Source organism: Podarcis vaucheri (assembly GCF_965113315.1).
Source record: "Podarcis vaucheri genome assembly, chromosome: 9".
NCBI lineage: Eukaryota > Metazoa > Chordata > Lepidosauria > Squamata > Lacertidae > Podarcis > Podarcis vaucheri.
Genome location: NC_138767.1, coordinates 52,599,882 through 52,627,742, shown reverse-complemented (window position 1 = coordinate 52,627,742; position 27,861 = coordinate 52,599,882). Strand labels below are relative to the sequence as shown.

Here is a 27,861-nt window from a genome sequence, read left to right as displayed (position 1 = left end):
AGTGCCACTAGCCTTGAGAAGGCTTGGGTCTTAAAAGGCAAAATAGACCAAGAACAAGAACCACCTTCGGGCAAATGAATCTGTCACAATTAAAAAAACTCAGGCGCTTTGCTCTACAACTCCCCAGGTGACAAAATCCGTTTAACGAACATCTAAAATGACGGTTATTCCAACTTTTCGAATCTACCTCAGAATTTACCTCAGAATCCTGCAGGGGTAGCGCGCGGCCTCCAGGGGGCGTAGCGAAACGACGCGTGACGTAGAAAACGCTGCACAAGCAACCTTCCCTCGCGCGCGCGCACCCCCCCCCTCGTCTCTATGGAAACACGTTCCTTAGCAACCCCAGGTAGCCGAGTGGCGGTTAGAAAGCCCGAGAACCTCAGTTTGAATGGGACGAGGATCGTGCGGGCGGACGCAGGGAGGAATGATGAGAGCGGGTGTTGGCTCTAGTGAGTCAGGCGGGAGCGGGGAGGGGTTAAAAGTTAGCCGGGCGGGCGGGGAAAGCTTCCGGCAGGAGTCATCTATATTAACAGTATTAACGCAAACTGCGTTGCAGGAACCCAGGAGTGCGGCAGGACGAGCGCCCCCAATTTCGGGAGGCTGAGGGAGGAAGAGAAAGGCTCTCCCGTGGGGCGCCAAGACGCCTCAGCTGCAGGTGAGCCGACTCCGCTCACCTGGACGTCGACAGGCCTATGATGACACTTTTATTATTGTTGTTGAAAATGCTGCCCTGTCCTCCTCCCTGGTTGGTGTAGGGATGCTGCGATGGGCAATGATGTAATTTCCTGCAACAGCACAGCGCAGTGGTGGGTTATTGTGCCCACCCTCTGTGAGATGTTTCCCTGCACCCTTCCTCCATCATAATGTGAAAATAACAGCTTTTTAAAAAAATCATTACTAACAGACTTCAGCACCCGGATGCGCCCTTGCACCTCTCTCCCCAAACTGCTTACTCTAGCAGTAACCAGCGGTAAAGTACTTCATTTCCACAGCTGTCCCCAACCTCCAGAACTAAGGTGCCACTGAATGCCAATTTTCTTTGTCTTGTGGTCAGCAGGGCAATGTCATTTATTTATGGGATTTATACCCCTGCACTTTAGTTTAAAACAATGTCTCCCAAATGTGGGTCTCCAGCAGTTTGGGGGCTACAATTCCCATCATCCCTGGTCACGGGTCCTGCTAGCTATAGGGATGATGGGAGTTGTGGTGCAAAAAACCAGCTGGAGATCCAAGTTTGGGAAACACTGGTTTAAAAGGCTGTTGGAGGGGCTTACCAAAATCAGTACTAAGATGGCCCACAAAGACATGACAAATGAATGGGAGGGAGGGCTGTCGGTTTCACCCTCCATGGGCAAAAGCCAATTGGGGGAGGAGGGTTTAAGTCGGCCACAGCAACAAAGGCTAAATTGGCAGGAGAACACATCTTCTTTGACCCTGTTGAATACTATTACACAAAAGCGACAAGCTGTGCACCATAAGTGATTCCTTATGGCTGTGGAACATTTGACATATAGGCACATGGATTCAGTTGAGAGAATCATAGAATTGTAGAGTTACAAGCCCCAGCACAGCAGGAATCTTTTTGCCCAATGTGGGGCTAGAACCCACAACCCTGAGATTAAGAGTCTCATGCTCTACTGCCTGAGCTATCCAGTGGCAGGTCTGTTCATATATTTTTCTCTATTTCTCAGGAATAAAATATTCTGGAATATCTTCTAGTATCAACCAGATTATACGATGGCAAATTTACTGCTGGATATAGTGTTTCAAACAGGCTTAGGACCTTTAATATGTAAATTTCCAAGCCTTAGAAATTATGACTTTTATGGAGGTAACAAAAAAGTAACTTATATTTGTTCCCACTTTGGCATGAATACTGAATATGCTTACTAAGAACGAAAGAGGCACATAAAAATACAGAATGTCAGAAGGAACAAGTGTGAATATGCATTAAGATGTTCTTGATTTAGGGAACACACTCTTGGTCTAGGTCAGGGGTAGTGATTACGTAGTCTTCCAAAAGCTGTTGAGCTCCTACCATTGCTGACCACTGACCATGCTAGCTGGGGCTGATGGGGTTGGAGTCCAATAGCATCTTAAGGGTCATAGATTCTCCACTCCTGGTCAAAGTACTAAAGTTTAAAACCTCCAGACGTTCCAACATTATATTCTTCAGGGCTTATTGCATTGATTTTTCAGATAAATCTGCTTCAGGAAGAGATGGGCAAGTCCAGCCACCATCAGCATTAAAAGTAAGTTGATCTGTTTTGGATTTTGGGTGGCTGGCTGAGGGATAATATCCTTGCTAAAATACATACATAATGGCTAGAAGAGAAGGTGGTTCAGTATGGATTTTAACCTTACTAAAGTTCTTTAGGCTGTTCCCTTGTTCTTACATAATATGTTGTTAGGATTGTCCAGCCTGTGCTCCTGCAGCTGTCTACCAGCTCCATCAGGTACACCAGCTGGGACCCTACTTGCCTGCACACTGGATCGCCATAATTTTACATGCTCTGGTTACCTCCCGCTTGGACTACTACAATGCACTCTACATGGGGTTACCTTTGAAGGTGACTCAGAAACTATAACTAATCCAGAATGCGGCTGCCACACTGGTGACCGGGAATAGCCGCCTGAACCATATAACATCACTCCTAAAAGATCTACATTGGCTCCCAGTACATTTCTGAGCATAATTAAAAGTATTGGTGCTAACTTTTAAAGCCCTAAATGGCTTTGGCCCTGTATACCTCAAGGAGTGTCTCTACCCCCATTGTTCAATCTGGACACTGAGATCCAGCTCCAAGGGCCTTCTGGGGGTTCCCTCATTGCAAGGTTACAGGGAACCAGGCAGAGGGCCTTCTCAGTAGTGGTGCCCGCCCTGTGGAACATCCTCCCATCAGATGTCAAGGAATTAAATATTTATCTGACTTTTTGAGGACATCTGAAGGCAGCCCTGTACAGGTAGGTTTTTAATGTTTGTGTTTCTTTATGATAAAGAGAGAACAGGGGCTTGCCTCATTATCCTGAAACATTTGGATAACCCGATCCAAAGATAAGACTTTTCTTTTGGCAGCAATGTTGTGAACATAGTACAGAATTGAACGTGCACAGTACAGATATCAAATATAATAATAATAAATAATAATAAATTTTATTTATATCCCGCCCTCCCCAGCCGAAGCTGGGCTCAGGGCGGCTAACAACAATCAAATGGTTCAACATTGTAAAACATTCATTATAAAATTAATTAAATCAAATTAAAATCAAATTAATGGCAACCATCAAGCAAAGTTTTGTGCAGATTGCCAGAGGAGGGGGTCAGGCTGCGCCCTGACAAAAGGCCTGGTGGAACAGCTCTGTCTTGCAGGCCCTGCGGAAGGATGTCAGGTCCCGCAGGGCCCTAGTCTCTTGTGACAGAGCGTTCCACCAGATTGGAGCCGCGGCCGAAAAGGCCCTGGCTCTAGTTGAGGCCAGCCTAACCTCTCTGAGGCCTGGGATCTTTAGGGTGTTTTTATTCGCAGACCGTAAATTTCTCTGTGGGACATACCAGGAGAGGCGGTCCCGTAGGTACGAGGGTCCTAGGCCGTATAGGGCTTTAAAGGTTAAAACCAGCACCTTAAACCTGATCCTGTACTCCACCGGGAGCCAGTGCAGCTGGTACAGCACCGGATGGATATGATCTCGCAGCGAAGACCCCATAAGGCGTCTCGCCGCGGCATTCTGCACCTAGATCAACTGTTTTCAAAACTGTACATGGCCTAAAGAGAGATCACTGTCTAACAGAGCAATCAAATTCCTTCTCTGTCCAGTTTAGCCAGCCAGCAAAGAGGAGTCCCACCAGCAGGAGTCAGTGGAAAAACTCAAAATGTGTTCTGGGGGCAGAGCTGAGCTGGCATGGGGTCCATAGGATTCTGAGCAGGTCTCAGTACTGTTGTGAAGTGGCATGAGACCTGATCTGGGCCTGATGGCTGCACCAGCTTGGAGTTAGATCAGTGATCAGGCCTGGATTTGGCTCTGCCATTGTGCCCTGCCATACCTTCAACAATTTCCTCCTGCTACAATGGTATGCAGTTTATATCTGGTAAGATAATAAATAGCAAGTAAAGATCACAATCTAGACATAGGAAGAAAAAGTGCAGACTATTGCAGAATATGTCTAATTAATTAATTTTACAATATAGATCTTACAACAGCAGTTGGATTCATTTCAAGCCCTTCGACAACAAACTTTGCAGAATGTCAGCATGGTAAGACCAAGCCCTAAACAAGGTTTAATTCTTCATTCAATACACAACCTTTCTAAAGGCCTCTAATATTTGCATGTTGCTTTTACATGTCAACTTTTTCTTGTTATTCTCCTGCTCTGGATCACCTCATCCTCTCAAAATTCCTTGCATGATCATCTGCCACTTGGTTCCCCAATTCCAGATAGTAGATAAATTGCAGCTGGCTGGCTATTGGACACTTTGTATAAATGCCTGTGGTGAAGAAGCCGTTTCAAGTGTCAAATCACCTTCCCTTTACTTTTTCCAACAATTCCCATTCCTACAAGATATGGTTATACGTATATATCAAAGTTCTGATAAACTTTGGGGTTTTCTCATTGTGGAAGCAAGAAGGGACTGGTCATGCTTGCCAACAATATATGCATATATAAATATTATTGTTTTGTTTTTTTCAGAGGTTCCACAGTACGGTAAATAGTATAGTCAGAGATACCATGGTTTGCTATCCAGCAACACATCCGATAATAAGTAATACTAAATATTTAAATTCTGCAAATGCTGTAGGGTGGGGTGGTGGTAAGTCCCACTGAACGCAGTGGAACTTACTTCTGAGTAAGTGACATGCATACATTTGTACTCAAGTATTTTAAAGAATAAAAATAAGTTGCTACCAGGCTTAAAACCTGGGTGTGGTTCTCTCAATATTAGCGGGCTAATACAATTCCCATCATCCTTGACTATTGGCCATGCTTCTTGGGGATGATACAAGCTGGAGTCCAACAATGTCTTGAGGGCTACAGCTTCCCACCTCTGCCTTTAAACTAATATAAACAGGATGAAAGCAGGAGAAGGATAACTATCTCACTTCCTGTTTCTTCAGGTTCAGTCTGAAATCAACCATATACTTAATAAAAATATAACTGATATGAAGAGCCCAGAATTTATTCCAGACAATTTACTTTTGACCAGCTCGCCTATCAACACTACTATGGTATGTGGGGTTGTTTTGTTTTGTTTTGCTTTGTTTTGTTTTGCTGACAATAATTATATAATGGCATTTTACGGTTCAAAGGAACTAATCCCTCAGCTGAATTTACCATCATTGCTGATCCAGAGAGCAGTCCATGTAATATGCACCACAGTGCTCCATAAAGTAGGGAGCAGGTGTACTGCCACTTAGGATATAATTCTCCTTGACTTTGTGATAATATTGGACATAAATGCCCCAGTTTCCTGAGGTCAGGAGCTAGAGTCAGGCGTAGGTCAGCAATAAAACAAAAACATGGTAGCTCTTTATTCAAAGAAACCAAACAGCGCAGGCCTAGTGATCCAAGCAACTCTTCCCAGTAGGTCTTGCCCCAATGAAACAGTTGCAAGGACTGAAGGTCCCCACCTTCCCACCACTCTCTAGGGCTCCTTCTCTCCAGGGTCTTTCCTAAGCGGTCGCAACTGCATCTGTGCCAATTCCTTGTTGAATCACTCTTTGCTTTCCCCTACTATTAATGATTTTTAAAATGCCTTAAAAGCTAGATAGTGTACAATGATTGTATTCAAACAAACCAACCCACAGCCCTACCATCTTAAAAACAAGCACCCACACACAAGAACTCAAGATGGAAAGGAGAGGAGAAGGGACACAAAAGGAAAGGGAGGCAGTAACTAGAGGTCATAAATTGGGGAGAACTAGCATACTTTCAAATGCTGTTCAGACAGTTGCAAAGAGAGAAAGGTGCAGATGTCAGGAGGCAGTGATTCTGTGGAATAAAATCTGTATCAAAACCTATATTCCCTTTTGAAAATAGCCACTCTATGCAACTCATTGGTAGTTCCTAGCTATGTTTCCTTGGTTGTTAAATACTGAAGGCCGCCTGATCTGACTGTTATCCCTTTCTCCGTCTCTCAGCCAAGAGGGCATCAAGAAGCGCTTCCATTGAAGAAAAAACTTCATCTTGGTAACAGACCAGGTGCCAGTAATTGTCTACAAACCAATTTCAACACTGTATTTGGAAAGCCGGTCACAGGTGAACGCATTCCAGATCAGGTTCTATCAAAATATATAACAGTTGAAAACCATGCCCCAACGTGTAGAAATAAAGGTATTCTGCCTTGGAATACTGACCAAATATTGAAGAGGTCTGCCAACAACTTTTCCTCCCCATCTTTTGTTGGTTTGGAAGCAGAAGAGAGGACTCTTCGAAGGGAGAAGAAAAATCAGGATGAACCTAAAGTGTGTGTGGCATTCCGTAAGTATGAGGAGGAAGAAGAAGAGGAGTCCTTGACTGAGAGTGTGAGTTCTTCTTTCAAGGATACGAAAGAGGACGGCAAACAGACATGTAAGCATGAACTATTTACTTTTGAACTTCAAAACTCTCCTAATGTTATGAGTGGTAAAGACAATGATTCTGGTTATCTGTCAGAACAGGATCTAATAGAAAAGGGAATGTCATATGAGGATTTTAAACCTAGGGGGATTTCAGAACTAGAGGATTCCAATGAGTTGCATATTAAAGAAAATATTGCACAAGCAGCATATGATAGAGAGCGGCAGATGAATTTCCTGTCCAAATACAGACCAACAAAGATAGACCAACCAAGGCAGCAGCTTAGCACAAACCAAGAGCTCAGAAAGCATCAGGAATTCTGTGGTGCTGTGTCTGATGAATATGCTAAAAAAGTCAGATGGTTAGAGACATCTGACAGAGAATCTGACCGTGTCTGTAATAAGGTGATGAGCCATGAAGATGAAAATGAATCGAAACCTCTTACTGACGTTATACAGTCTCTGACAGAGCAAAATTCAAAATATCAGAAGCAAATCAAGGATTTGCATGATGAGAAGAATAGCCTTCAAGAAAGGCTAGTTAAATCTGAAGAAGATTGCAAGGAATGCCTGAAAGAAGTGAAAAGACTACTGAAGAAATGCAAGGAGTTTCAACAGCAAAAGTCAGCTCTGGAAGAAAAGCAGGAGCAGCTTTATTCTGAGAATCAACGTATGATGTCTGAGATAAATGATTTACAACAGAAAGACCAGAAAACACAGGAAACCTTGGCTTTTTCCACACATGAAAAAAGCGATCTGATTGTGTCCTTAAAAAATTTGGAAAAACAAGTTTCAACCCTTCAAGAAGAAAATAAGAAGCTAGGCGGGGAAGTACTTCAGCTAACAGACAACAAGGGTTTGTTAGAAAAGGTGGTTGGAGAAAACCAGAATGAAATGCAACAACTGAAGATAAATGAGAAAACTACACTATCGAATCTGGAGGCTCTTATTAGGATGACACAGTCGCTTAAAGATGAAAAACAGAGTCTTGAAAAGGCATTGCAGGAGGTGCTCACTGTGAAAGAAGTCCTGCAGAAGGGGCTTGAAGAGGCCCAGTCAGGCAGAAGTAATACTGAGGAAAAACTTCTGATGGAACGCAAAAGTACAAAAATAGAAATTGGAGTTTTGAAAACTAACTTGTCAAACATGGAACGAGAGTGTGAGAGGATGAGAATGGTAATAGCAGACATGACAGACGAAAACCACGTTCTTAAAAAGGAGCTGAATGCATATAAACAGGAGGCTTCTGACTGCAGAAATAAAACAAGACTACTAAGCGAGCAGGTCCTGCTGATGGAAAATGAAATACGCTCTACAGAGAACGAGAGAGATGTGTTGCAGTTTGAAGCGCGCCGTCTCCAAAAGAATAATGCTAGCCTCAGGGACCAAGTTACGGCTTTGGTCGATCAACAGTTTAAGCAAAGGCATAATTCCAGAAGCCAAAAGCAAAACGACCAATTTGCAGATCCCAGTGAATTCTGTGAAGAAATATCTAGCTATCAGCATATTTCTTTAATACATAACTCACCAGGTATGTTTTGCTTTCTGATATGTAAAATTCAACTGAGTTCTAAGTCTTTATTATTCTGAGGAAAATGACAGTTGGTATCATCCTTAGGGTTAATGTAAAATAAAAGAAAAAAATGCTTAGATTAAAAACAATAAGAAATCACTGGCAATGCCTGAAATTTTAGGGTGCAATTCATCAGGCCTTTTCCCTCCCTCTCAGGCAAGACCCTTGGACATGTACAAGCCAGTCATTTCTTGAAATGCACCCAGGTATATAACTCATATAGTCATTAATGGTCCCCCTTCTCAATACGCCCTTGACCCAGAAGTATTACAGACCTGAGCATGAGGTCTGGACACAGCTGGACTTGTGGGGGGGAAATAATGTGCACTCAATCTATAGATATTTTCAGCCACAACCAGTACTGAGAGAAATTGCTAGGTATAGCTGATTTTTAAAACACATTTGATTTTGTCTGTGTTACATATAAAAAATTCAATGAATTCAGCTTTTTATAAATTTATAGTTCTGGTAAGAAAATAGTTTTTAAAGTGACCTTTTCTCTGAAATGTGTGTAGAATATGATCCTGACAGATGCTTTTTACTCATTTAAGTCATAAACAAACAGGGAGAAATTTATTTAATGTTGATAAAGAGCTGATCATAAGAATTATTAGCTTTGATTGCTTTTGGAATTGGTTTAAACTAACCTACCATCAGTGAAATATAAGCATTAGCTTCAGTGACTTATTTGACTGATTCCTGAGACATCATGGTTATATAGGTTTGTAGATACCACAGTCTCCAACAGTGAATTGCTTAGGGGGTTTTTTCTTAAAGAAAGCTGTCTTTTTTTCCAGGCAGTTCCAGACAAACTCCAACAATCTGTCCTTCAAAGAAAGCATAATAAAATTTTCTTCTTTGAAACCTGTTTTTAAACTCTCCTATCCATTTACTACCATTTCCCCTTAAGTCTTTGAATAAAAAATTGGGATGATGTTTTACAGGTAACCAATGATAATGAAGTTTTACATCTCTTTTTTCACATATCGTTGCCTAATCCAGTATAGTATATACATACCTGATGGCTAAACAAGCAATAATGTAGCCTGATGAACTAGCAGAAGCTACAGAATTATAACATCAAGTTCTAACAATACCTGGAAACAAAAGCACCACATTGAGACAACTATATAGGGAAGAGTGCATTAGTCAAATATGTTTCATATCCTACAGGCATCAAAGTAGTTTGTATTGCTTTCAAAGAGCAGGCCATATGAGAAGATAAAAATACTTCCTTATGACATTAAATCCTGTTAGCTCAATCCAGTTAATCATTGTAAATTTTGGTTGCAGCTATGCACAACATACACACATTTTAAAATGCTTTACACCACAAGCCTATGCCTGCCTGCTCAGAAGTAAGATGAAATGTATGTAAAACACAATCTTAAATATTTCTATATGAACGCCATAGTGAAGTTGCACTAATACAGTGGTACCTCTGGTTGCGAACGGGATCCGTTTTGGAGGCCCGTTCGCAACATGAAAAGAGAGCAACCCACAGTGGCGTGTCTGCACATGCGCGGGTTGTGATTCGCCGCTTCTGCACATGCGCGAGCGGCAAAACCCGCAAGTAACCCTTTCCGGTACTTCCGGGTCGCCGCAGGACATAACCTGAAAGAACGTAACATGAGGTATGACTGTATTGACTTACTGAATTAATAATTTCTAGGACAACCTGTTACCCTCGAAATGTTGTGAATTTCCAACAGCTCCCAGCCATTATGGTCAACGGTCAGTGGTCAGTGAAGATGGGAGCTATAGTTCACAACATCTAGAGGGCACCATGTTGATTTCCTTTGCTCTCGGATGATCCCACTGTCATGGTCAGACCACTTCCTGGTGAAAAGTACCAACTTACCCCTTTAGCACTGGGAAACCTGTTAGAATGGCTCACATCTGGAGACTTGAGTCCAATGGATTCTTGAATGCTCTGGGAGATATTCTGGTGGATAGAAATGGTGATCTTGTGAAGGCCCTTGTCTCACTAAGGGCACTAAAATGCAGAGGGCCAGAGATATGATTGCTCCTAAGTGTCCTCCCTGACAATGTGGAGCATATTTGGTTTCCTGGTACACTGGGGAACTACATGCAGTGAAACAGGCTGGATGACTGCCAGAAAACAGGTGACAGAAATTCTACTGCAAAGACGACTGAACATGCATTAAGAGCACATAACCATGCTTGCTGCATGGCAGTGAAAGCAACAAAGGCAACCTATTTTGCTGCTTCCACTGTGTCCTCAAGAAATTGGCCAGCAGAACTCTTCAGGGTGGGCCAAGACTGTTAACACCTATAGTGTTGGATAAAGCTCAAGATACCTACCTCGGATACCTACCTCATTTTAGCAACTTCAGTTGCTAAGATAACTGGTTATTCCTGGGTCAGGATAGCTTGCACACAGTTGTGCATGCACCAGTAACCTCATGGCTTGATTACTGCAATGTGCTCTTTGCAGGGCTGTCCTTGGGGTTGGTCTGGAATCTGCAGCTGCTGCAGCCTGCCAAGACTAGGTTGCTTGCAGGATTTGTACTGGCTGCCGATATGCTACTGGCCTACATTCAAAGAATTGGTTCTAACATATAAGGCCTCATAAAGTTTAGGACTAGCTTGCTTGAGAGATCGCCTTAGCCCTTATATACCCAGTAATCACTGTGGTCTGTTGGCAAATTTCTTCTGTAAATTTCAAAGATCTCAGAAGCCTGCTCAGATCAGGGCTTTGAGTGTGGCTGCCCCTTCTGTGGAATAGTGTTCATCTCACTATGACAGGCCTCCACCTGCACTTTCTGGTAACAATTGAAGACATTTTTGTTCCGATAGGCTTCCCCAACTGGATAAATGGATCTTTTCTGTGAATGGCAGTTTAGTAGTTTTAGCTTTGTTTAAAATGTATGCTTCTTGAGAATTTTTATTAGTTTTTGCTGTTTTTATTGTACATCACCTTGAGATTATTCTGTAGATTAATAATGATCACAGACTCATTGAAGGGACCCCAAGGGTAATCTAGTGCAACCCATTGCAATACAGGATGGTTATATTGTTAGCAATAATACAGCCAGGGTCTATATTTTTCTGCTACATATATTTCTATAGTCTATGAAGCATGGTTTACAACCCAGCATGTTCCTTTGACAGCAGTTGTCAGATTTTGAAAATTTGCAAATCTTTGGCCTGTTCCTTGTGTTTCTTTTTGATTTGTTGGCCACACCTTCAGGTTTGGCCAACCTTATATGCATATATAGTATAATTGGTACTGAAGCTGAAGCAAATCCAAACCACTGGTGTCTAGGACTTTCTACATAGTTACACCAAGCATTTGATATGCTATTTTTTCCATAGAATGGCACATCAACCAAATATATGCAGTTACTCTCAGTGGCACCAGTCTCTTCAATTGACCTGCTGCTATGTGGAGTCCATATAAATTATTTTACCACACATTCTGTTCAGACTGAATAATGCCACATCTGTGTAAATAGTGTCCATGCCATGGGGTCATAAACATACCCACTGCAAAATACAGAGATACTATTTCAGACAGACTGCTGAAACAGCCTCTGCATTATTTACATACACACAAAAAGGCTGTAAAAGTTTATGAGTGACTGAATATTAATGTTACTTCAATAGAAAGAGTGATAGCTTGTAAAAAATTCATACCCTTTGGTGTCTGCCCATAAGAATTAATATGTGAACCCATTACACCTCTTCTGACACAATGCAGCAATTTCATTTTTATGCAATGGTGTATATATCTGTATTCTGACAATTGCATTATATTGCAGATAAGCAATCAATTCATGTCTGTATTTGCAAATCTTGGGGAGGGTGGATTTATGTCTGTCATAAAAGTATAAGAGCATGAATATTTTAGTGCCTTTTTGTTTACAATGTGAATTCTAATTTCATTCATTTGCTTTTTGAAAATTGAATTAATATATTGATGGTGTCAGAACACATCTAAAACAAGCTTCCCTCCAATTATAATTATACCTAATGCAATTTCCTGTGCTCTGTGCACACAGGATTGGGCATCACCTTCCCAACTCCAATGCAAGAGCACAAGTCCCTATGTAGCACAGGTGGCTCCCCCTGCCTACTGCCATGGCATTAAAGTGAGGTGTGACAGTGACAGCATCCTCTAGTCCCTTCACAGAACATTCAGAGTCTTCCAGATCTTTAGGGGTTACAGTGGGTGGCAACAATCTCACTGTAGGGTTCAAAGGTAGGGACTTTCATGCCTAGTAAATTGGAGCCAAACAGCTCTGTTCCATCCTTTTGTAACTGAAATGGAGCAAGCCTCTGCTTAGGTAGTTTAACAGACTTAGGCAATTTAGTTGCTCTGTATTTATGAATATAGAGAAAAACCCACACACAAAAATCAGACAAGAAGAAAGCTTTCAGTTGTGATTACAAGTACTGCAATAATCAGGAAGATTGTTCCACATTTAAATGTGAAACAGATTAAGTATATAAACTTGCTTGTGTGTGGCACTTACCATGTTCTCCTTTACTGGAAGATGATAGCTGTTGCTGAAATATCTCTTTCCTAGACATCTACTATCTCCACAGAACTTTCCTATACACTAAGGGCATAGGTCAAGGTTTAAAAGGTCTTGCAAAGGCAGGGATGTTGTCTGTCAACAGATTACACCCTCTGTCCTCATCTTTGGCAGAATCACTGAGCTCCTGTAAGGCTAACATTTGAGTGCATTGAGCGCCCCACTAACACCTAGGAAGAAGAGAAGGTTAAACTACCCTGTCTCTCTCAAGACTGCATACTATATTATTTGTTCCTAAACATCTAAGGGAGAGATATATACTTATCAAACAGGGAAGGGAAGTTTGTTTTACGTCCTATCAGCTGTGGGAATTCCACTGCAAATAATTAAGTTGGTTAGTTCATTAGATCTTAAAGCTATCTTGTCTTCTTTCCTAACATTTCCAATTTGGTAGAGTGTGGAAAGATTTCTGAAATCCGAAAGAAACTGGAAGAGGAGGAACTCTCTACAGAAAAGAAGCGCAACACCACCAAGAAACTCTACAGTGCTTTTTCAGTCAGCTGCACCACATCCGTCATAAAAGAGTCGGGTTTTCCAACTGCTGTGCGGAAGAAATATAGCACTATTTGCTCTGCTACTTAGTGCTTTAAGGGTTCTGCCCACAGAAGTTAAGCACTACTCTATTTTCCAATGGTTGTGCCTGAGAAGCATAACAAAGAGCAGAGCAATCAGAAATCCAAGTACTATGAAAGAAACTAACTTGAGGTTGTAGATGAGAAAGAGATTTGAGCTGCACACACATAATACATATTTATGGTTACTTTTATACTATTCCCATTCGTTTCAGCTGGAGCTTTTCCCTCAAAGAATGAAACACCTGACAATGTTTTGAATGATATTTTATGCTATTTCAATTCTAAGAAAGGAGGTGATCATCTGAGCTTTGTCATAATTGTTCACTGAATATAAAAGGAGGCAAACTGGAAATAAAGACAATTTCTGGTGAAATGTAAAACTTGAGTATCGTACCCAAACCAGTCTTCATTTAAAAATCTTTGCATTTAAAACACTTGAAAGAGTTTTATTATTGCTGTGCTTTATATCAATGTTTCTTCGGACACTATTTGTAGTTGGTAGAGAAAAACAAAACTAAAGTAGAAGTTAAGTACCTTGCAGGAAACCATAATACTAGGTCATCCCATTAAGGACATCTTAGCTAATTATTCATATGAGTTATTGAACATAATAAAAGAAGCAAACACTTTTTTTTAGATCATACATTTAGAAAATGTACTACTTAGAAAATTCATTTTCTCTTCTCTTTTTCATAGGAACAAATGCTCCTTCTAAGATAGTGTCTGCTGTTTATAGTTCTTCCAGTAAACCAATAATGTTTTTAAATAATAATAATAAAACTCTGCTACCCAGAGTAGCATCAGAATCATATTTTAAAGTTGACCAAAAGCATTTTAAACGGATCTGTTGATTAATCACCCACTGCATTCCTATCAAAGCAATAATAGCATTGTGTCTAGATTATGGTTACCAGATGTCCCCGTTTCCCGGGGACAGTCCCCGGATTTACAAATCCGTCCCCGGACAAAATCTGTCCCCGGATTTCATTTAATGTCCCCGGATTTATATTTTAAGTGTTGTAGATTTATTAGTAGAGAATGAATGTTGCGTGATTGGTTCAATGGCACAAGACACATCATATGGAGACTTCTGGTGAGGCAAAATGGCGGACGCCACAGCAGCAAGCAGCTCCTGAAGACAGCCTGAGCCAACTGCACTATCGGACTGGCTCTGGGCTGCTGAGACTGCCGCTGCCGCCACTGTTGAGGGGGAACCGGGGACGCCCGGCGCGTCAACAGGGGGAACCGCTCACACACACACACACCCCACGACCCAAATCGAGCTGGGAGCAAGAACACCTGCCCGACTGCCCAGCAGCGCTATGGGGCCAGGAAAACCCCAGAGCCAATGCAGGGAGAAGGAGGAGAAGGAAGAGAAAAAGAGGAAGGAGAAAAAAAGAGAGGAGCCCCGACCTTGCCACGCCGCTGCTGCCGCTGAGGAACAGCAGTAGGAGAGCACTGGAAGGGCAAGGACACGTCGCAAGCCCAGGCCCAAGCCAAGCCTGCTCCAATAGAGAAGGCCGGGGCCCAGAGGAAGGCCATGTGACAGAAGAGACCACAGAAGAGAAGATATTACTTCTTAATTTTCTTAAAAAATAACTTTTTAAAATAACTTTTTTTCTCTTTCAAAAAAAAAAGTGTCCCTGGATTCTTTGAAAAAAATCTGGTAATCTTAGTCTAGATTGGAATAGGGAGGTAAGGAAGAGAGATCTGCAGACTTTAAAGGTTCACCATGATAGCAAAAGAAAGGAGGAAATGGAACACTTGGAATAGTCTCTCACCATGGAGCTTTGGGAGTTGCAATCATGGGAAGGGGGCTTTGGGGATCTGGATTCCCAGATATTCCTTAAATCTTCAACTTTAATTTTAGAAACTCTTAATTTTTTGGAAAAAAAATGAGAACATGATATCTAGTGTTAGACACACTCAGAGTAGACCCACTAAAATCAATTAACTTGTGTCCATTGTTTTCAATTGGCCTACTCTGAGCATGACTCACAATGGTTATCACCCTTTGTCTCATAGCACAGAACCAGCCCTTATCTGCATGCCTATACCCTAGATTCCATTCTTGTAGCCATACTAGAGTGTTTAGGAACCCAACGAAATAGCTTTTAGTAGATCAATGTCTATTAACATTGGACCAGACTAGATGTCCATAACAAAATTTTGTAAATGGTTGGGCATAAGCTTGAGGTTCATCAAGTGCAAGTATTTATTTTTGCTAGTGCTCCATACAATCAAAATAACATTTATACCAAAATATACTTCACATTTTATATACATTATTTGTAAATATATTATCTATTTCTTTATATATATATAAAGAATATATTTATAAAACATCGTCATGTGTGGCAAACAGTTTTGGCAAAGGATAGCCATATTTGACATATTTCCCAGATTTTTTTTTATTTGCTTCAGATACCCTTGTGCTGTTAAAATGCTACTGTTTGCAGAATCTAAAAAGTTCATTCACCTTGCTTTGCGTGCAGCTAATATGACATCACTTGCGGATTTGTGTAGTTGGTTGCATTTAATGATCTGAAATTCAAATTTGAAAGAAAAGTGTCAGAGCATTTAACTGAATTGTGACTTTTTGCTAAGATAAATAGCCATTTCTTCACCCTGGCTTTCCCACATAAGCTCTTCATTGTCAAACAAGATCTTAACGCATCAAACTAGAGCTTATACAGTAGTCAGTAACATATTCTATTCTTCATTTTAAAACCTATGGTGTTTTTAAAAATAATAATACTAATAATATAGAGTATTATGCAACTTTTGATATAATACTATTTTCCCCTAGTTGGTGAAATTGTCTTAAACAATGAACCTCTCCATAGCTGCATTCCAGGCCACTGAAATAAACCCTGGATTAGAGGTGAATGGATGGATGGATGGATAGATAGATAGATAGATAGGAAGGAAGGAAGGAAGGAAGGAAGGAAGGAAGCTTTACAGTTTCAGCCAGTTGCGTAATGCTAACAATACCTTCCTTTCACTTACATTTATCTGTTGAGAAGGTAAACTGGCAACCTGCACATTCCTCCACCCCACCTACAAAGGGTCATCATATTCCTTGCAGTACTAGAGGCACAAATTCATTAGATTTGTATCCCACTTTTAAAGGCCTATATGGAAGTTGATCTCCAAAACACATGAAGTGGCATATCTGGCAAACAGACCTAATGGAATCATCGTAACCACTCTTCATATTACAGCCAATATTATTAAAATCAGTTTAAATCAAGCCATATTTTATGAAGCAAATCATTAATGTGCAGGCATCTGGCGATGCCTTCCAATTGTTAGGATTCTATGACTCCTGGAGCCAGATAGAGAAATCTAGAGGGGTGCATTCAGCTTTAGGAAATTGAGGCTCCCCATTCCTGATTTAGAACATAAGGAGAGAAAATAGATAAAAGTGCCCATGAGTATGTTTGAAGTATTATTACCCACAGCAATGAGTAAGTAGTAAGAAAATTCCCACAAATAAGAAGAATGGATTCCAGACCAGAGAATGTTGTTGAAATATACTCGGAGTTGAGAGTGGATTTCATGCTCTTTATTCAGCTGATAGTGGTGAGGAGGAATGGAAGTTCCCCCAGAATGTCTACTTTATATACATTATTTACACAATGGGCCCCACGTGATAGGCTAATTCAAAGATTCTACTGTAGGCCAATCAGGTTGCGAAGTCACTTCCACCTGGAGCTGGATTGGGGGGCTCCTGTGGACCAATCAGACTGCTGAATTCTGGGTCCTATTGTTCTAGGACCAATCAGGCTGCTGCATTCTGAATCCTATTGTTCTAGGACCAACTAGAACAGACTGCTGCATTTTGGATCCTATTCAACTCAGTACATAAGAGTTATGTTCCGACAGAAGGAAGCCAGTGGTGGAAGAAGCCTCTTGGAGACCTGGGGCGGTGCGCCCAGGGGCGGGCAAACTACCCATAGGGGCGGGGGGCACCGTGCCACACGCTGCCCATGGGGACAAGCAGAGGTGGAGCTTGTGGTGGCAGCGTGCGTCCCGGGGGGGTACTTAGTGGCAGAGAGCTTCCCAGGGGGGTGCGCCACGGCAGAGAGCATCCCAGGGGTGCCGCCCGTGACGATGTCACCCCCCCTCAAGGATGACACCCGAGGTGGGCCACCCCCACTGCCCCCACCTCGCTCCGCCTCTCAAAGAAGCCCCAGCAAACCTTATCGCGAACATTAAGTAATGAAAGGTATGTCATACTTACTTTTCAACATTTAATGACATAATACTTCTTATTGGTCTGCTCTTCGGTCCAGGAGAAGGATGAAATACCCGCCCTTGTTTATTGGTTGTGACAGGCTTTGCCTGTTTAACGATGTAAGGGTCTACGGAATGGGTTGGATAAGGATCAAATGTGCCTGCTTTCATGCCCCCAGGCTGAAAAACAAGGATAAAGAATTTTGATAAGTTGGTAACAAAAATACTTCACACAGAAATACAGAGCCTGAAACAGTAGTTCAGAAATATTATTTCATGAAACAGAGTGTATTATGTAAATAACCAGGCAGCCAAAACCCAAATGCTTACACAGAAAACTTGCTTATCACAGCCCCAAGCAGCACAGAATGATGTACATTTATGCTATTTCATCCACAAAAGTTATGCACAAGAGTGAATTTCAGCAGGTGTACTTTGCATGGCTACCTAGAAATAGGTCCCATTCTGTTAGGTGGAGCTAACTCCTGGGAAGTGTACATTCAATTGCATTTTTACTCCACTACAATGAACTCCACTACATTTTACAGGTGTAACCAAAGAAATCTTAGTCAATTGTTTAACTTTTAGTTGATTAATTAAATTAGCACATAAGTAAAACAAATATTTATGAAGCAAGAAAAATACTTTTTTTTTTACACTGATGCACAAGTGTGTCATTGTGGCATCTTAGAAAAGGCATTACATCCAATGTAAGAGATAAGGAGGAATGCCTCATAAAATAATGCTGCATTTAAAAAAAAAATATTCTGTTTAAAAAATTAGCATTGGTATTATTATTATTATTTTTAAAAATGGCTGTTCAATTTACTGGAAGAACCATTTTAATCAATTTCAAATGTTATGAATTCCATTGATTAATGTATCAAACTTTGGAGCTCTAATAAGTTTACTTTGTATATTAGCACCTTCAAGAAAGAGCTGAAGAAATTAGAAACATGTCAGACGAGACTAAAGAATAACAACAAATCACTTGTGGATATTTCCCACTTACGTTTAGCACCATCTTTAAACAAAATGCCATTTGATTAAATAAATAATTGTAAAAACCATTTTTCAAACTTATTTATGTTTCCACCATTCAAAATAGCTCTCTAAACTGCAACAAAAGTAAGCCATCACAACCATCTTCTCTTTCTAGCTAAATGAAAATGTCTGCAATAAAAATTAAATGACAAAGAAGAAACGTTTTTAGAGAACAACTGCACCTTCTTTGCAGGAGAAGTTGGTTTAAATGGATGGGTAACTGGTGCTGGCGGGGGTTGTTTCTTTGGTGGTGGCAATGGTTTGTCATCATGGTAAGGATTTACATCAAAATATTCTCGTGGGTAAAGATTCAACTTGAAAGCTCCACCTTTCATCAAACGGTGGTGTTCTTCACTCATTTTCTGTGTAAACCAGAGAGGAAAGATATCACGTTGAGTACTTCTAATTAAGATTATTTTCAATAGGGAATGACTAGGAAATAATTTATGGCTGGAATCCTATGTTTACTTATCTGATAGTAAGCCTTACTAAACTGAACAAACGCATGCACAGGACTGCACTGTTTGAGATGATAATGCAATAAATGCTACAAAGTAGATGCAGATGTGTAACAACATTAGCAATCTGAACATGTCAGGAGTGGGACACCTGTAGTTCACCATCCCAAACCACTAGCCAACAACATCCATCCATCCATCTATTGATTTTAAAGTCACCCTTCATCAATCAGATATCAAGGTGGTATGCAGAATAAGCCCAGAACAAAATAAGCCCAGGTAAGACCTTTGGAGGGCTACAGAGTCCCAATCCATGGTATATGTCAAAGGCTTATATCGGAAGGCTAACACATGATGTGTACCAAGGCAGAGCTGCAGAATGGAGGAAATAACATCTTTCCTTCTTGATCCAAACAATTAATGCTTATAGGAAAAAGAATAATCAGCCTAGCTTTGGACTGCCTCATATTTATCATTGGGGTTACTGGCACAGTATCATATTCCTCAAAAGCTTCACACAGGAACCAAGCAAACTAGATATATGAAGGGTATGATCCTTATTGAAGTAATAGGAAACAGAGAGCAATGCTTGTAAACATAAATGGATTTTTTTCCATTTCCCTGCTTTTCCACTTTCCCAACACCTTCCAATTTTCCCCCAATAGCAGGGCTTCGTGTCACTGGTTCCATCTGGGACAAACAAGCGGACCCCAAAGGAAATAACTGTACCAATGGGCCACTATCCAAATCTCCTAGTTGTTGAAAAAGGACTTGAGCAGCTTATATCCAAAAGGGATGTGGCTTAAGTTCATAGTAGACTAATTTCAAACATAATGTGGTTGGCTCAGACTATGAGTTCAGGTTACAATGTTAGGTCTAAGAGGGCTCTAATGGTGTATCTCCCCCCCCCCCAACACACACACACACAAGACAGTAATCCATCAAAATGATCAGGTCAGTCTCAGTATGGGGCAGAGACAGCTGTAAACCTTGCTACCTAGCACATTGCTGATACTAAATAACAAACTATGAACGTTTAGAAAGTACTAATAAAAATCCTTATAAAACAGAAAGAATGCTACAGTGGAACAATTCCCATTTTTGAATCAGCAAGCTGAAACAACAAAGAGCTAACAGTCTTAACTAGTTCATTTTACAAAAGAAATATGATTCATGTACAGTCTCATTAGAACAGAGCAAACTAAGATCTGGTCATGTCAAACAGGGTAATGTTCTCTATTCACAAACATTAATTAAATGGAAATCCAACAGAATTTTACCTTAAAGTTTATCCTTCCTGTGTCATACAGTTCCACTGAGTGTGGGTATGGTTTACCTATGGTAAGATTTGCATACCTGGGCAAAGAAAAGAAAATAATGGTGACACCAACATTCAAAAGCCTCTAAAATTCAAGAAAACATATCAGGGACTATTACAACTCTAGAAAGTTGATGTCATGTTTTACCCGTAGCCAGTTCCCTTCTTCCCTGGATTGGTGTACAGATTCTTCCCAGGTGCAACATATGGCACTTTGTCTTTTGCTTGCGCACTGAAGTAAGTACATGGGCCACCGATTGTTCCATAGTAGGTTCCTATACCACAACTGAAATAAATAAAAAAACAAAATAGCAAATATTTATCCATTAAATTTGCAACTTAATTATGTAAGAACAGATGAGGAACCTGTGGCCCTCCAAATGTTGTTGGAGTGAAACACCGCTAACTTTAATATTGCCTTAAGTATTGTGTCCAAGGTTTTCCCTCCAGGGACAAAGGGTTCTTTGATTCCGTAGCGGCTCTCATCAGTGGAGTGGGATGCTATTTTCAATGAAACACACACACACACACACACAAACACACAAAGGGAAGCACTCTATGCCACCCCCTGTGCTGATCTAAAGGGTCCCTCAATCCTCTGGAGCAACTGGGGAGGTGATAGGAGTTTCAGGGTAAAAAAATGAGCATACATAAGCTGCCTTTCTTCCCCAGTGACCACGACTGAACTCAGCTGGACTTTCTGAGTATGTATAGGATAGCACTGGATGCTCAAAACCTTATTCAAACATCTGTATTTGCCAGTGGTTGGCTGCTTATTTTTATTTAGTGCTGCATTTTAATATTAATATTTGGTTTGGTTAGCAATGAAAGAATTAACGTACTATATCAGACCAGAGGCCCCATCATGCTCAAAATCCCTTTTTTTTCCTGACAAGGGCTAATGCCTGGGTTATCCTGTGGGAATATAGGACAACAGACAGCCATCTCCAAATGATTCCCCTTCATCTCTCTGCATGTGCCTTCGGCTGCCATAGATGCATTCTCACATTGTATCCTAGAAATGGCTCCTGGGAAGTTTGAGAAAGTTTGTAGAAATTAAAATAAGCAGCCCCAGAGAGGGAAAGGCATTTGTGGCACATGTGTCAGTGGAGTAAAAGACATTGGCCATTTCTTCTTCTATATTCCTCTCCAAGCCACATTAATCTACTGATTACCAACTCTGTCAAGAACTGCTTCATTTTCAGGATCACTAAATGAAAGACCTACCGTAATCTAGGTCTTCCCTCAAGACCCTGGCCTGTGATTTAGAGCCCAAGGCATGCATGCTTCCTTGGTTCCTCTATGAGAAAGAACTAATCTGTGTGCTCATGAACGTTTTCCATTCCACTAGCTGTTTATTCTCCTTTCATAGAAAAGAAAAAAATGTGATGCACAGTGGTGGAGGGTGACATAGAAACTGTGGGACCAAAGGTATATATAAAATTCAGAAGTAAATACATTTATTTTAGCAAGAAATAAAAGCCTAACAAAAGAATCTTTCAAGGTTTCTAAAGTTATTTTAATTTAACATGTAAAAATAAATAGAACCCATATGAGGACCAAAATTAATGCCTTTCCCCAGCACTTACGGATATTTCTCTCCATTACTAGGAAGGAAGGGTTTGCTCAGGTTTTTCTTTGACTCTGCCATTCGGTATCTTCTCCTTAGCTGAACAGGATTCAGATAGCTTTCACCTTCAAAAATTCTTGCATATACAGGGTCAAAGTAACCTGCCTGGGTAGCTGCCTTCTCTTTGTTACCCCCTGGTAACATCTGCTTGTTCTTGCTTGCAGCTTCATTAAAGGGGCCTTTAAAACAAGTTAGTGCTGTCAGTTTTGGTTTAATGGGCGTGGCTTTTAAGTTTTAATTTTTAGATATTTACATCTGTGCCAGATTTTCAGACTCTTGAACTATGTAGAAGCAATTTAGGGCATGAACTGCTACTACATCTATGCCAATAAGGCATTACAATAAGCTATATAACTTCAAGATGTGCTGAAAAGTAATAATTGTGAACATTTGTTCTAAACTAAAGACCCTGACCCTGCCTCCAAGTAGAGGGTAGTAATATGACCATATGGAACCCCTAATTAGAGATTTTTTGACCCTTTTCCCCTATAAGAACATAATTTGTTTCTGAGGAATAGACGCCTGGAATAGATTTTAACACAATCTAAAGATCTACTACTACACCAAAAGGAATGCTATTGCAAAAATATTCCCAGGGCCCCTTAGTTTGAGAATTATTGAGCCTAGAATCTGGTTAACCATACAGAAGTTTAACTGAAGGATGATGTGACAGAAAGTCCAGTCAGATGAGGACAAAACCACAGATTGCCTCATTCAGACATAACAAGAAACCATAATTATCACAAACTAGGAAGTGAGAAAGGTCAACTGTGTCCTGGTTCCATTTGAACAGTGCGTTTTTCCAAGCAATTGCAGAAAAAGACTGCCTTCAAACCACATTTCCCAATATATATAAAAGAATTTTAACCACATGGGAGAATAACATCATGTAGAGCTAAAAGAATTGGGGATTAAACTGCCCATGAACTGGTAAAGAAAGAAAAGTTCCTTCCTGATAATCAGGACCTAGATGGAAGTTATTATTGTTTTATGAAAGATTCTAATTGCAAAGAAGTATGCGTGAATTGCTTTCAATCCAAGTACTTTTGTAAGAAAAGCCCCCAATTATTGTGGATGAAGTTTATAGAGACTACTTTCTCAATTCTATGTGGTGGCATACAGTGCAGAACTCTAGTGGCACCCTCTGTAAAGCATTGGGACACCTCCATCCTGCCTAATAGCCACAAACCCACTGTCATTTCTTTTTTTTTTTTTTTTAAATAACTCTTTATTAAGAAAAATACACATTTTACATCACTGTACAAGTGTATACACACACAAAAAAAAAGGTTCCATCATAGAGAAAAAGAAGAACAAAGAAAAAAAAAAAAAGAAAAAGAAAAAAATAAGAAAAAAGGAGAAAAAAAAGAAGAAGAAAAAAGAAAAAAACTTAAAATAAAAAAAAAAAACTAAGAGAAAAAAGAAAAACATACAAAATACACATAACGTAACTTCCATCCGACTCGGTTTTGGAATTACCTAATTCTTACATTAATTCTGCAGTATTGCTAACAGATTCTACATTGATGATTTTAATTATCGTCTATTGATAGATTATTTATTCCCTGGCTGGCCTCAAAATAAACTAGAAATTTATTCCATTCATCTTTAAGTTTAACTGTGTTGTTTTGTCTTATTTTTTGAGTTAATCTCGCTAGTTCAATATATTGATAAAGTCTCATTTGCCACTCTCCGACCGTGGGTAGGACCGGGGTTTTCCATTTTTGTGCAATTTGAATCCTCGCCGCAGCCATGGCATATTGAACAAAAGTTTGATCTATTTTCTTTATTTCTTTGCCAATCATACCTAAAAGAAACAACTCAGGGGTTTTGGGGAAATCATACTTCAGAATTTTTTTCAGTTCGTCATATATTTGTTTCCAGAATTCCTTTACTGGATCACAGGTCCACCAAATATGAAAAAAAGTCCCAACCTTGTCCCTACACCTCCAGCAGATGTTATCAGCAGTTTTATACATCTTTCTTAACTTTACTGGGGTCAAATACCAGCGATATATCATTTTCTCTAAGTTTTCTCGGAGGGCTACACATGCTGTAAATTTCACCCCTTTCGTCCACAATGTCTGCCATTTATTATAATCTATATTATGACCAAGGTCTTTTTCCCATTTTACCATCACACCCTTCACCAGCTCTTCTTTGGTGTCCCATTCCAATAATTGTTTATACATTTTGGAGAGGAGTTTGTCATTACTCTCCAAAATTTCAACCTGAAACCTTGATTTTTTTTCATTCATCCCCACTCTCTTATGTTCACCCCATAAAGCATTGATCTGGTGGAAGTGCAGCCACTCTTTTATTCTGTCTTTCAACTGCTCATAGGGCTTCACCTTCCATCCCGATTCTGTCTTCACCAAGAGGTCCTCATATGTACATCTTTCATCAGTCATATTTATTCTTTTAATTTTAACAATATCAGTTGGTGATAACCACCATGGGGTGCCTCTTTCCATCGGTTTTTTATACCTCTTCCACACCTCTAATAATGGGCCTCTAATTATATGATTAGAAAATCCTCTGTGGACCTCCCCTTTCTCTTGCCAAAGGTAAGCGTGCCACCCAAATCTGATATTGAAACCCTCCAGATCCAAAAGATCTGTATTTCTAAGGGTGGCCCACTCCTTTAGCCAACACAAACAGGCTGCTTCGTAGTAAAGTCTAATATTCGGGACTGCAAAACCACACCTCTCTCTTGAATCTGTTAAATATTTAAACTTTATTCTGGCTCTCTTCCCCTGCCAAATAAAATTGGTCAGGGTTTTCTGCCATTTCTTAAAGAGGGAGGTACCTCTAATGATCGGAATACTTTGGAACAGGAATAATAGTCTCGGAAGGATGCACATCTTAATAGCGGACATCCTCCCTGTCCATGATAACTTCAGTCTATGCCAGGTATCTAGATCTTTTTTAATATCCTGCCCCACTGTCATTTCTTATTGCAATATACAGACATAAGTTGTTGTTGTTTAGTCATTTAGTCGTGTCCGACTCTTCATGATCCCATGGACCAGAGCACGCCAGGCACTCCTGTCTTCCACTGCCTCCCGCAGTTTGGTCAAACTCATGTTGGTAGCTTCGAGAACACTGTCCAGCCATCTCATCCTCTGTCATCCCCTTCTCCTTGTGCCCTCAATCTTTCCCAACAACAAAGTCTTTTCCAGGGAGTCTTCTCTTCTCATGAGGTGGCCAAAGTATTGCAGCCTCAGCCTCAGTTTCAGGATCTGTCCTTCCAGTGAGGACTCAGGGCTGATTTCCTTCAGAATGGATAGAATCATAGAATCATAGGTTTGATCTTCTTGCAGTCCATGGGACTCTCAAGAGTCTCCTCCAGCACCATAATTCAAAAGCATCAATTCTTTGGCATATAGGCTGCACTAATGTAATTGGCCAACAGCATGATAGAGAAACTCTCCAATCATCCTGCCTTCTTCACTGCAGTTTTACCCAACTTCCCATGCAGCAAACTGGATTGGTTAAGCAAGGCAAATAAACTAACATATACTGCTAGTTACTACCAAATCAGTGCTTCCAACTCATGCTGCTATACATATGCAGTGTCCTGGAAACACTGGTACAATTTTAAAAATTATGTTGGCCTTTATTCTATACATTTGAGGCTTACACAGTGAAGGATTAATCAAAGCAATTTTTAAACATTTCTCATACTAAGGAGTTAATTTCAAACATACCTGTTTTATTATCCTTGCTATAACTCATTCATAGTTTTGAAGATTTTTTTCCCCAGAAAGAAAAACCACAGTATTGTAAAATAGGGAAAAAATATACTTACGGTTAAATGGTGAGACATATTTATCCCCAATAGAAATATATTCCATTTCACTAAAGAGGCCAATCCTCTCCATGTCTGATTTTCCTGTTTCTGAAGGCATGTTTACTTTTGTGTGATAACCCGCTACTCTAGAATATGTGTCAATGCCTTACAATGCCTAGAGAAAAAGAGATGGATTCATACATGTCAGTTTTCAAGACATTTCCAAAACAATCACTGTCAATTTACTGCTGCAAATACTGGTTTAAACAGATAGCAGAACTCAGTAGCAAATTTCAAATTAAGGTACAAACAGAATTTTTAGTTTCTCTTTGGCACAGCGGATGAAGCAGCAGTAAATTCATTTGAATCTATTTTATCAGACTCTCTGATCCAACTGATGTATTGCTCTCCCTCACACTCATACACCTAGAAATAGACCACCAATCTGGTATGTACATAGCTGATCCTACTTTTTGTCTCAATAAGTAATTCAGGAAATATAACAAGCTAGGATTGGGCAAATTGAAGTACAGAAATGGCTCAAGCCTCACCTCAAACACAAATTCACTGCATAGCCTTAGGCAAGCCCCTCATTCCTTCATCTGAAATATAGATGGAGTGTTGTAAGACTTGAGATAATGAACGTGAAGCAAAAGTGCTAATATAAATAATATTACGATGAGGGGGGAAACAGCACTCTGCTGATACTACGTGTCATTTGGAATATGCACTCATTCCCAGACAGAAAAGCCTGACAAGGGGGAGACCAACCTGGACCACCCCTTTGGCCACTGAAGGTGCAGCTGTTCCAATGCTTGCTTTCCTCTCCCCCCCCTCCATTCATTGTTGTTTTTTAATCCATCTTATATATTAATATGTGCAAAGATTAGTATGTTTATGTGATTTATGAGCGTTAATATATTACTGGATTTCAAAAATCCATTTATTATTATCTGTTTCATTATGCTGGCAGTTTAAGCAGATAAAAATAGTTGATTTTTATGTTGTGGATATAAAAGTCTTTCAAATATTGATCAGCAACAAACTACTAGGGATGTGCATCATATTCAGAAATCTGGTAGGATCTGTATGAGGCAACACAAATCAAAACAGGGACCACTGAAGCACTTTGTGGCACCTCAGCAATCCAGACTTTTAAAAAACCATGCAGACAAGCATCTGTTAAAAGCAGTGCAGTCTTGAGACACCAATTCAAAAGTTCAGCAGCCTCTTTGCAATAAGCAGATGGAAAAGTATGGGAGAGCTAAGTGTCATCTGCATATTGATGACACTTCTACCCAAACCTCCCAGCAGGTTTATATAGATCATTAATAAAGCATAGGAGAACGGAATCCTTAGGAAACCTCCAGGCTTGGGAAAGCTTAAGCTTCCAAAGAATTGCACCACCTGCTGAGAAAGAACTGTAGAAGAAAAAGAACTTCTGCCACAATCCTAAATGCCTATGGATAAAATACTAGTCGTACCTTATTAGGCACAAAGCAATAAAAGCACCACATAAAAAAGAAGCACAAATTCAATTGTGAGCCCTTGGAAGAACAGCAAGGGCAAAATGGCAAAATGACTGCAATCCACCTGGTGCCCCGGGAAAGGCTTAAGTGCACGCGTGTAATGCTGTATCCATACACATGACACGCATTTATCGTTGCACGTTAAAGTTTCTCTTCACAAGGCACACACACTTTTAGGGAGGAAACTGCATTACAAATAGGCTAATTATTCCTTTAGTTTGCACCATTTATGCCTCACAGCTGTCGGAAACAGGGCTTGGGGCCCAGGTTCGGTGCAGGAGATAGGGAGCCCTTGAATGATTGTTGTTTATTAAATTTGTATACCGCCCCTCATCCGAAAATACCAGGTTAGTTCGCAACAGAAAAAAATACAAATTTAAGGATACGAAATATATTTTAAAAAACTGTCGTCACCCACCTTCTTTCTTTCTCTCTCTCCCTCCCTTTCTCCCCACCAAGATGGGCTACTCTGGCTCAGCAGCAGAAACTTCCTCGGCCTCCCTCTTCCATCCGCAATGAGCGCCAATTTCTCCTTTGCGCAGAAGCGTCTCTTTGTTGATGCGCGGTTGCCATGGATTCGGGTAAGCACCA

At 40.4% G+C, this 27,861-nt stretch overlaps 2 protein-coding genes and 2 long non-coding RNA genes across 14 annotated transcripts in view; 1 reads left to right on the top strand and 3 right to left on the bottom strand.

Moving 5' to 3' along the window:
• Positions 1 to 287, bottom strand: part of LOC309540779 — a 104,109-nt gene extending 103,822 nt beyond the window's left edge. Inside the window, exon 1 of the long non-coding RNA XR_014223476.1 lies at positions 200 to 287. This is a non-coding gene — a long non-coding RNA (uncharacterized lncRNA). The remainder of the gene's footprint in view (positions 1 to 199) is intronic.
• On the top strand, positions 262 to 13,639 carry CCDC110 (coiled-coil domain containing 110). Of its 9 annotated transcripts, none has more exons than XM_082237897.1 (7): positions 262 to 346; positions 557 to 655; positions 2,200 to 2,252; positions 4,185 to 4,250; positions 5,110 to 5,220; positions 6,133 to 8,080; positions 13,079 to 13,639. In XM_082237897.1, the coding sequence occupies exons 1-7, from the start codon at positions 319 to 321 to the stop codon at positions 13,264 to 13,266; spliced, it is 2,493 nt and encodes an 830-aa protein (XP_082094023.1). In that variant the 5' UTR covers positions 262 to 318; the 3' UTR covers positions 13,267 to 13,639. The 9 variants fall into 9 exon arrangements, with proteins under 9 accessions (XP_082094023.1, XP_082094022.1, XP_082094026.1 ...); XM_082237896.1 differs by having other exon boundaries at positions 313 to 449; XM_082237900.1 differs by lacking the exon at positions 13,079 to 13,639 and adding an exon at positions 8,920 to 8,990 and having other exon boundaries at positions 313 to 449.
• Positions 4,257 to 13,071, bottom strand: LOC309540782. Of its 2 annotated transcripts, XR_014223485.1 has the most exons (3): positions 9,980 to 13,071; positions 8,774 to 8,944; positions 4,257 to 4,548 (listed from the first exon to the last, which is right to left on the bottom strand). It is a non-coding gene; the product is annotated as an uncharacterized lncRNA (long non-coding RNA). The 2 variants fall into 2 exon arrangements; XR_014223486.1 differs by lacking the exon at positions 4,257 to 4,548 and having other exon boundaries at positions 8,687 to 8,944.
• A 1,811-nt stretch (positions 13,640 to 15,450) lies between the features above and the next one.
• On the bottom strand, positions 15,451 to 27,826 carry CFAP96 (cilia and flagella associated protein 96). 2 transcript variants are annotated; one of them, XM_082237929.1, is made up of 9 exons: positions 27,689 to 27,826; positions 26,293 to 26,343; positions 25,760 to 25,916; positions 21,908 to 22,127; positions 20,467 to 20,604; positions 20,281 to 20,356; positions 18,725 to 18,904; positions 17,506 to 17,678; positions 15,451 to 15,803 (listed from the first exon to the last, which is right to left on the bottom strand). In XM_082237929.1, exons 3-9 carry the CDS (start codon positions 25,857 to 25,859, stop codon positions 15,755 to 15,757), a joined length of 936 nt encoding a protein of 311 aa, XP_082094055.1. In that variant the 5' UTR covers positions 25,860 to 25,916; positions 26,293 to 26,343; positions 27,689 to 27,826; the 3' UTR covers positions 15,451 to 15,754. The 2 variants fall into 2 exon arrangements, with proteins under 2 accessions (XP_082094055.1, XP_082094056.1); XM_082237930.1 differs by lacking the exon at positions 26,293 to 26,343.
• Positions 27,827 to 27,861: the final 35 nt, after the last annotated feature.

What these genes read in the sequence shown, in the direction of transcription:
- CCDC110 (XM_082237896.1), top strand. Translation starts at nt 389, where the DNA reads ATGGGACGAGGATCGTGCGGGCGGACGCAGGGAGGAATGATGAGAGCG. An exon ending in AGCCACCATCAGCATTAAAA is followed by an intron (nt 2,253 to 4,184) that starts GTAAGTTGATCT and finishes TTTACAATATAG; the next exon opens with ATCTTACAACAGCAGTTGGA. An exon ending in TTTAATACATAACTCACCAG is followed by an intron (nt 8,081 to 13,078) that starts GTATGTTTTGCT and finishes CCAATTTGGTAG; the next exon opens with AGTGTGGAAAGATTTCTGAA.
- CFAP96 (XM_082237929.1), bottom strand. Translation starts at nt 25,859, where the DNA reads ATGCCTTCAGAAACAGGAAAATCAGACATGGAGAGGATTGGCCTCTTT. An exon ending in AGTAATGGAGAGAAATATCC is followed by an intron (nt 20,605 to 21,907) that starts GTAAGTGCTGGG and finishes TATTTATTTCAG; the next exon opens with TTGTGGTATAGGAACCTACT. An exon ending in ATGTCATTAAATGTTGAAAA is followed by an intron (nt 15,804 to 17,505) that starts GTAAGTATGACA and finishes TTTGAATTTCAG; the next exon opens with ATCATTAAATGCAACCAACT.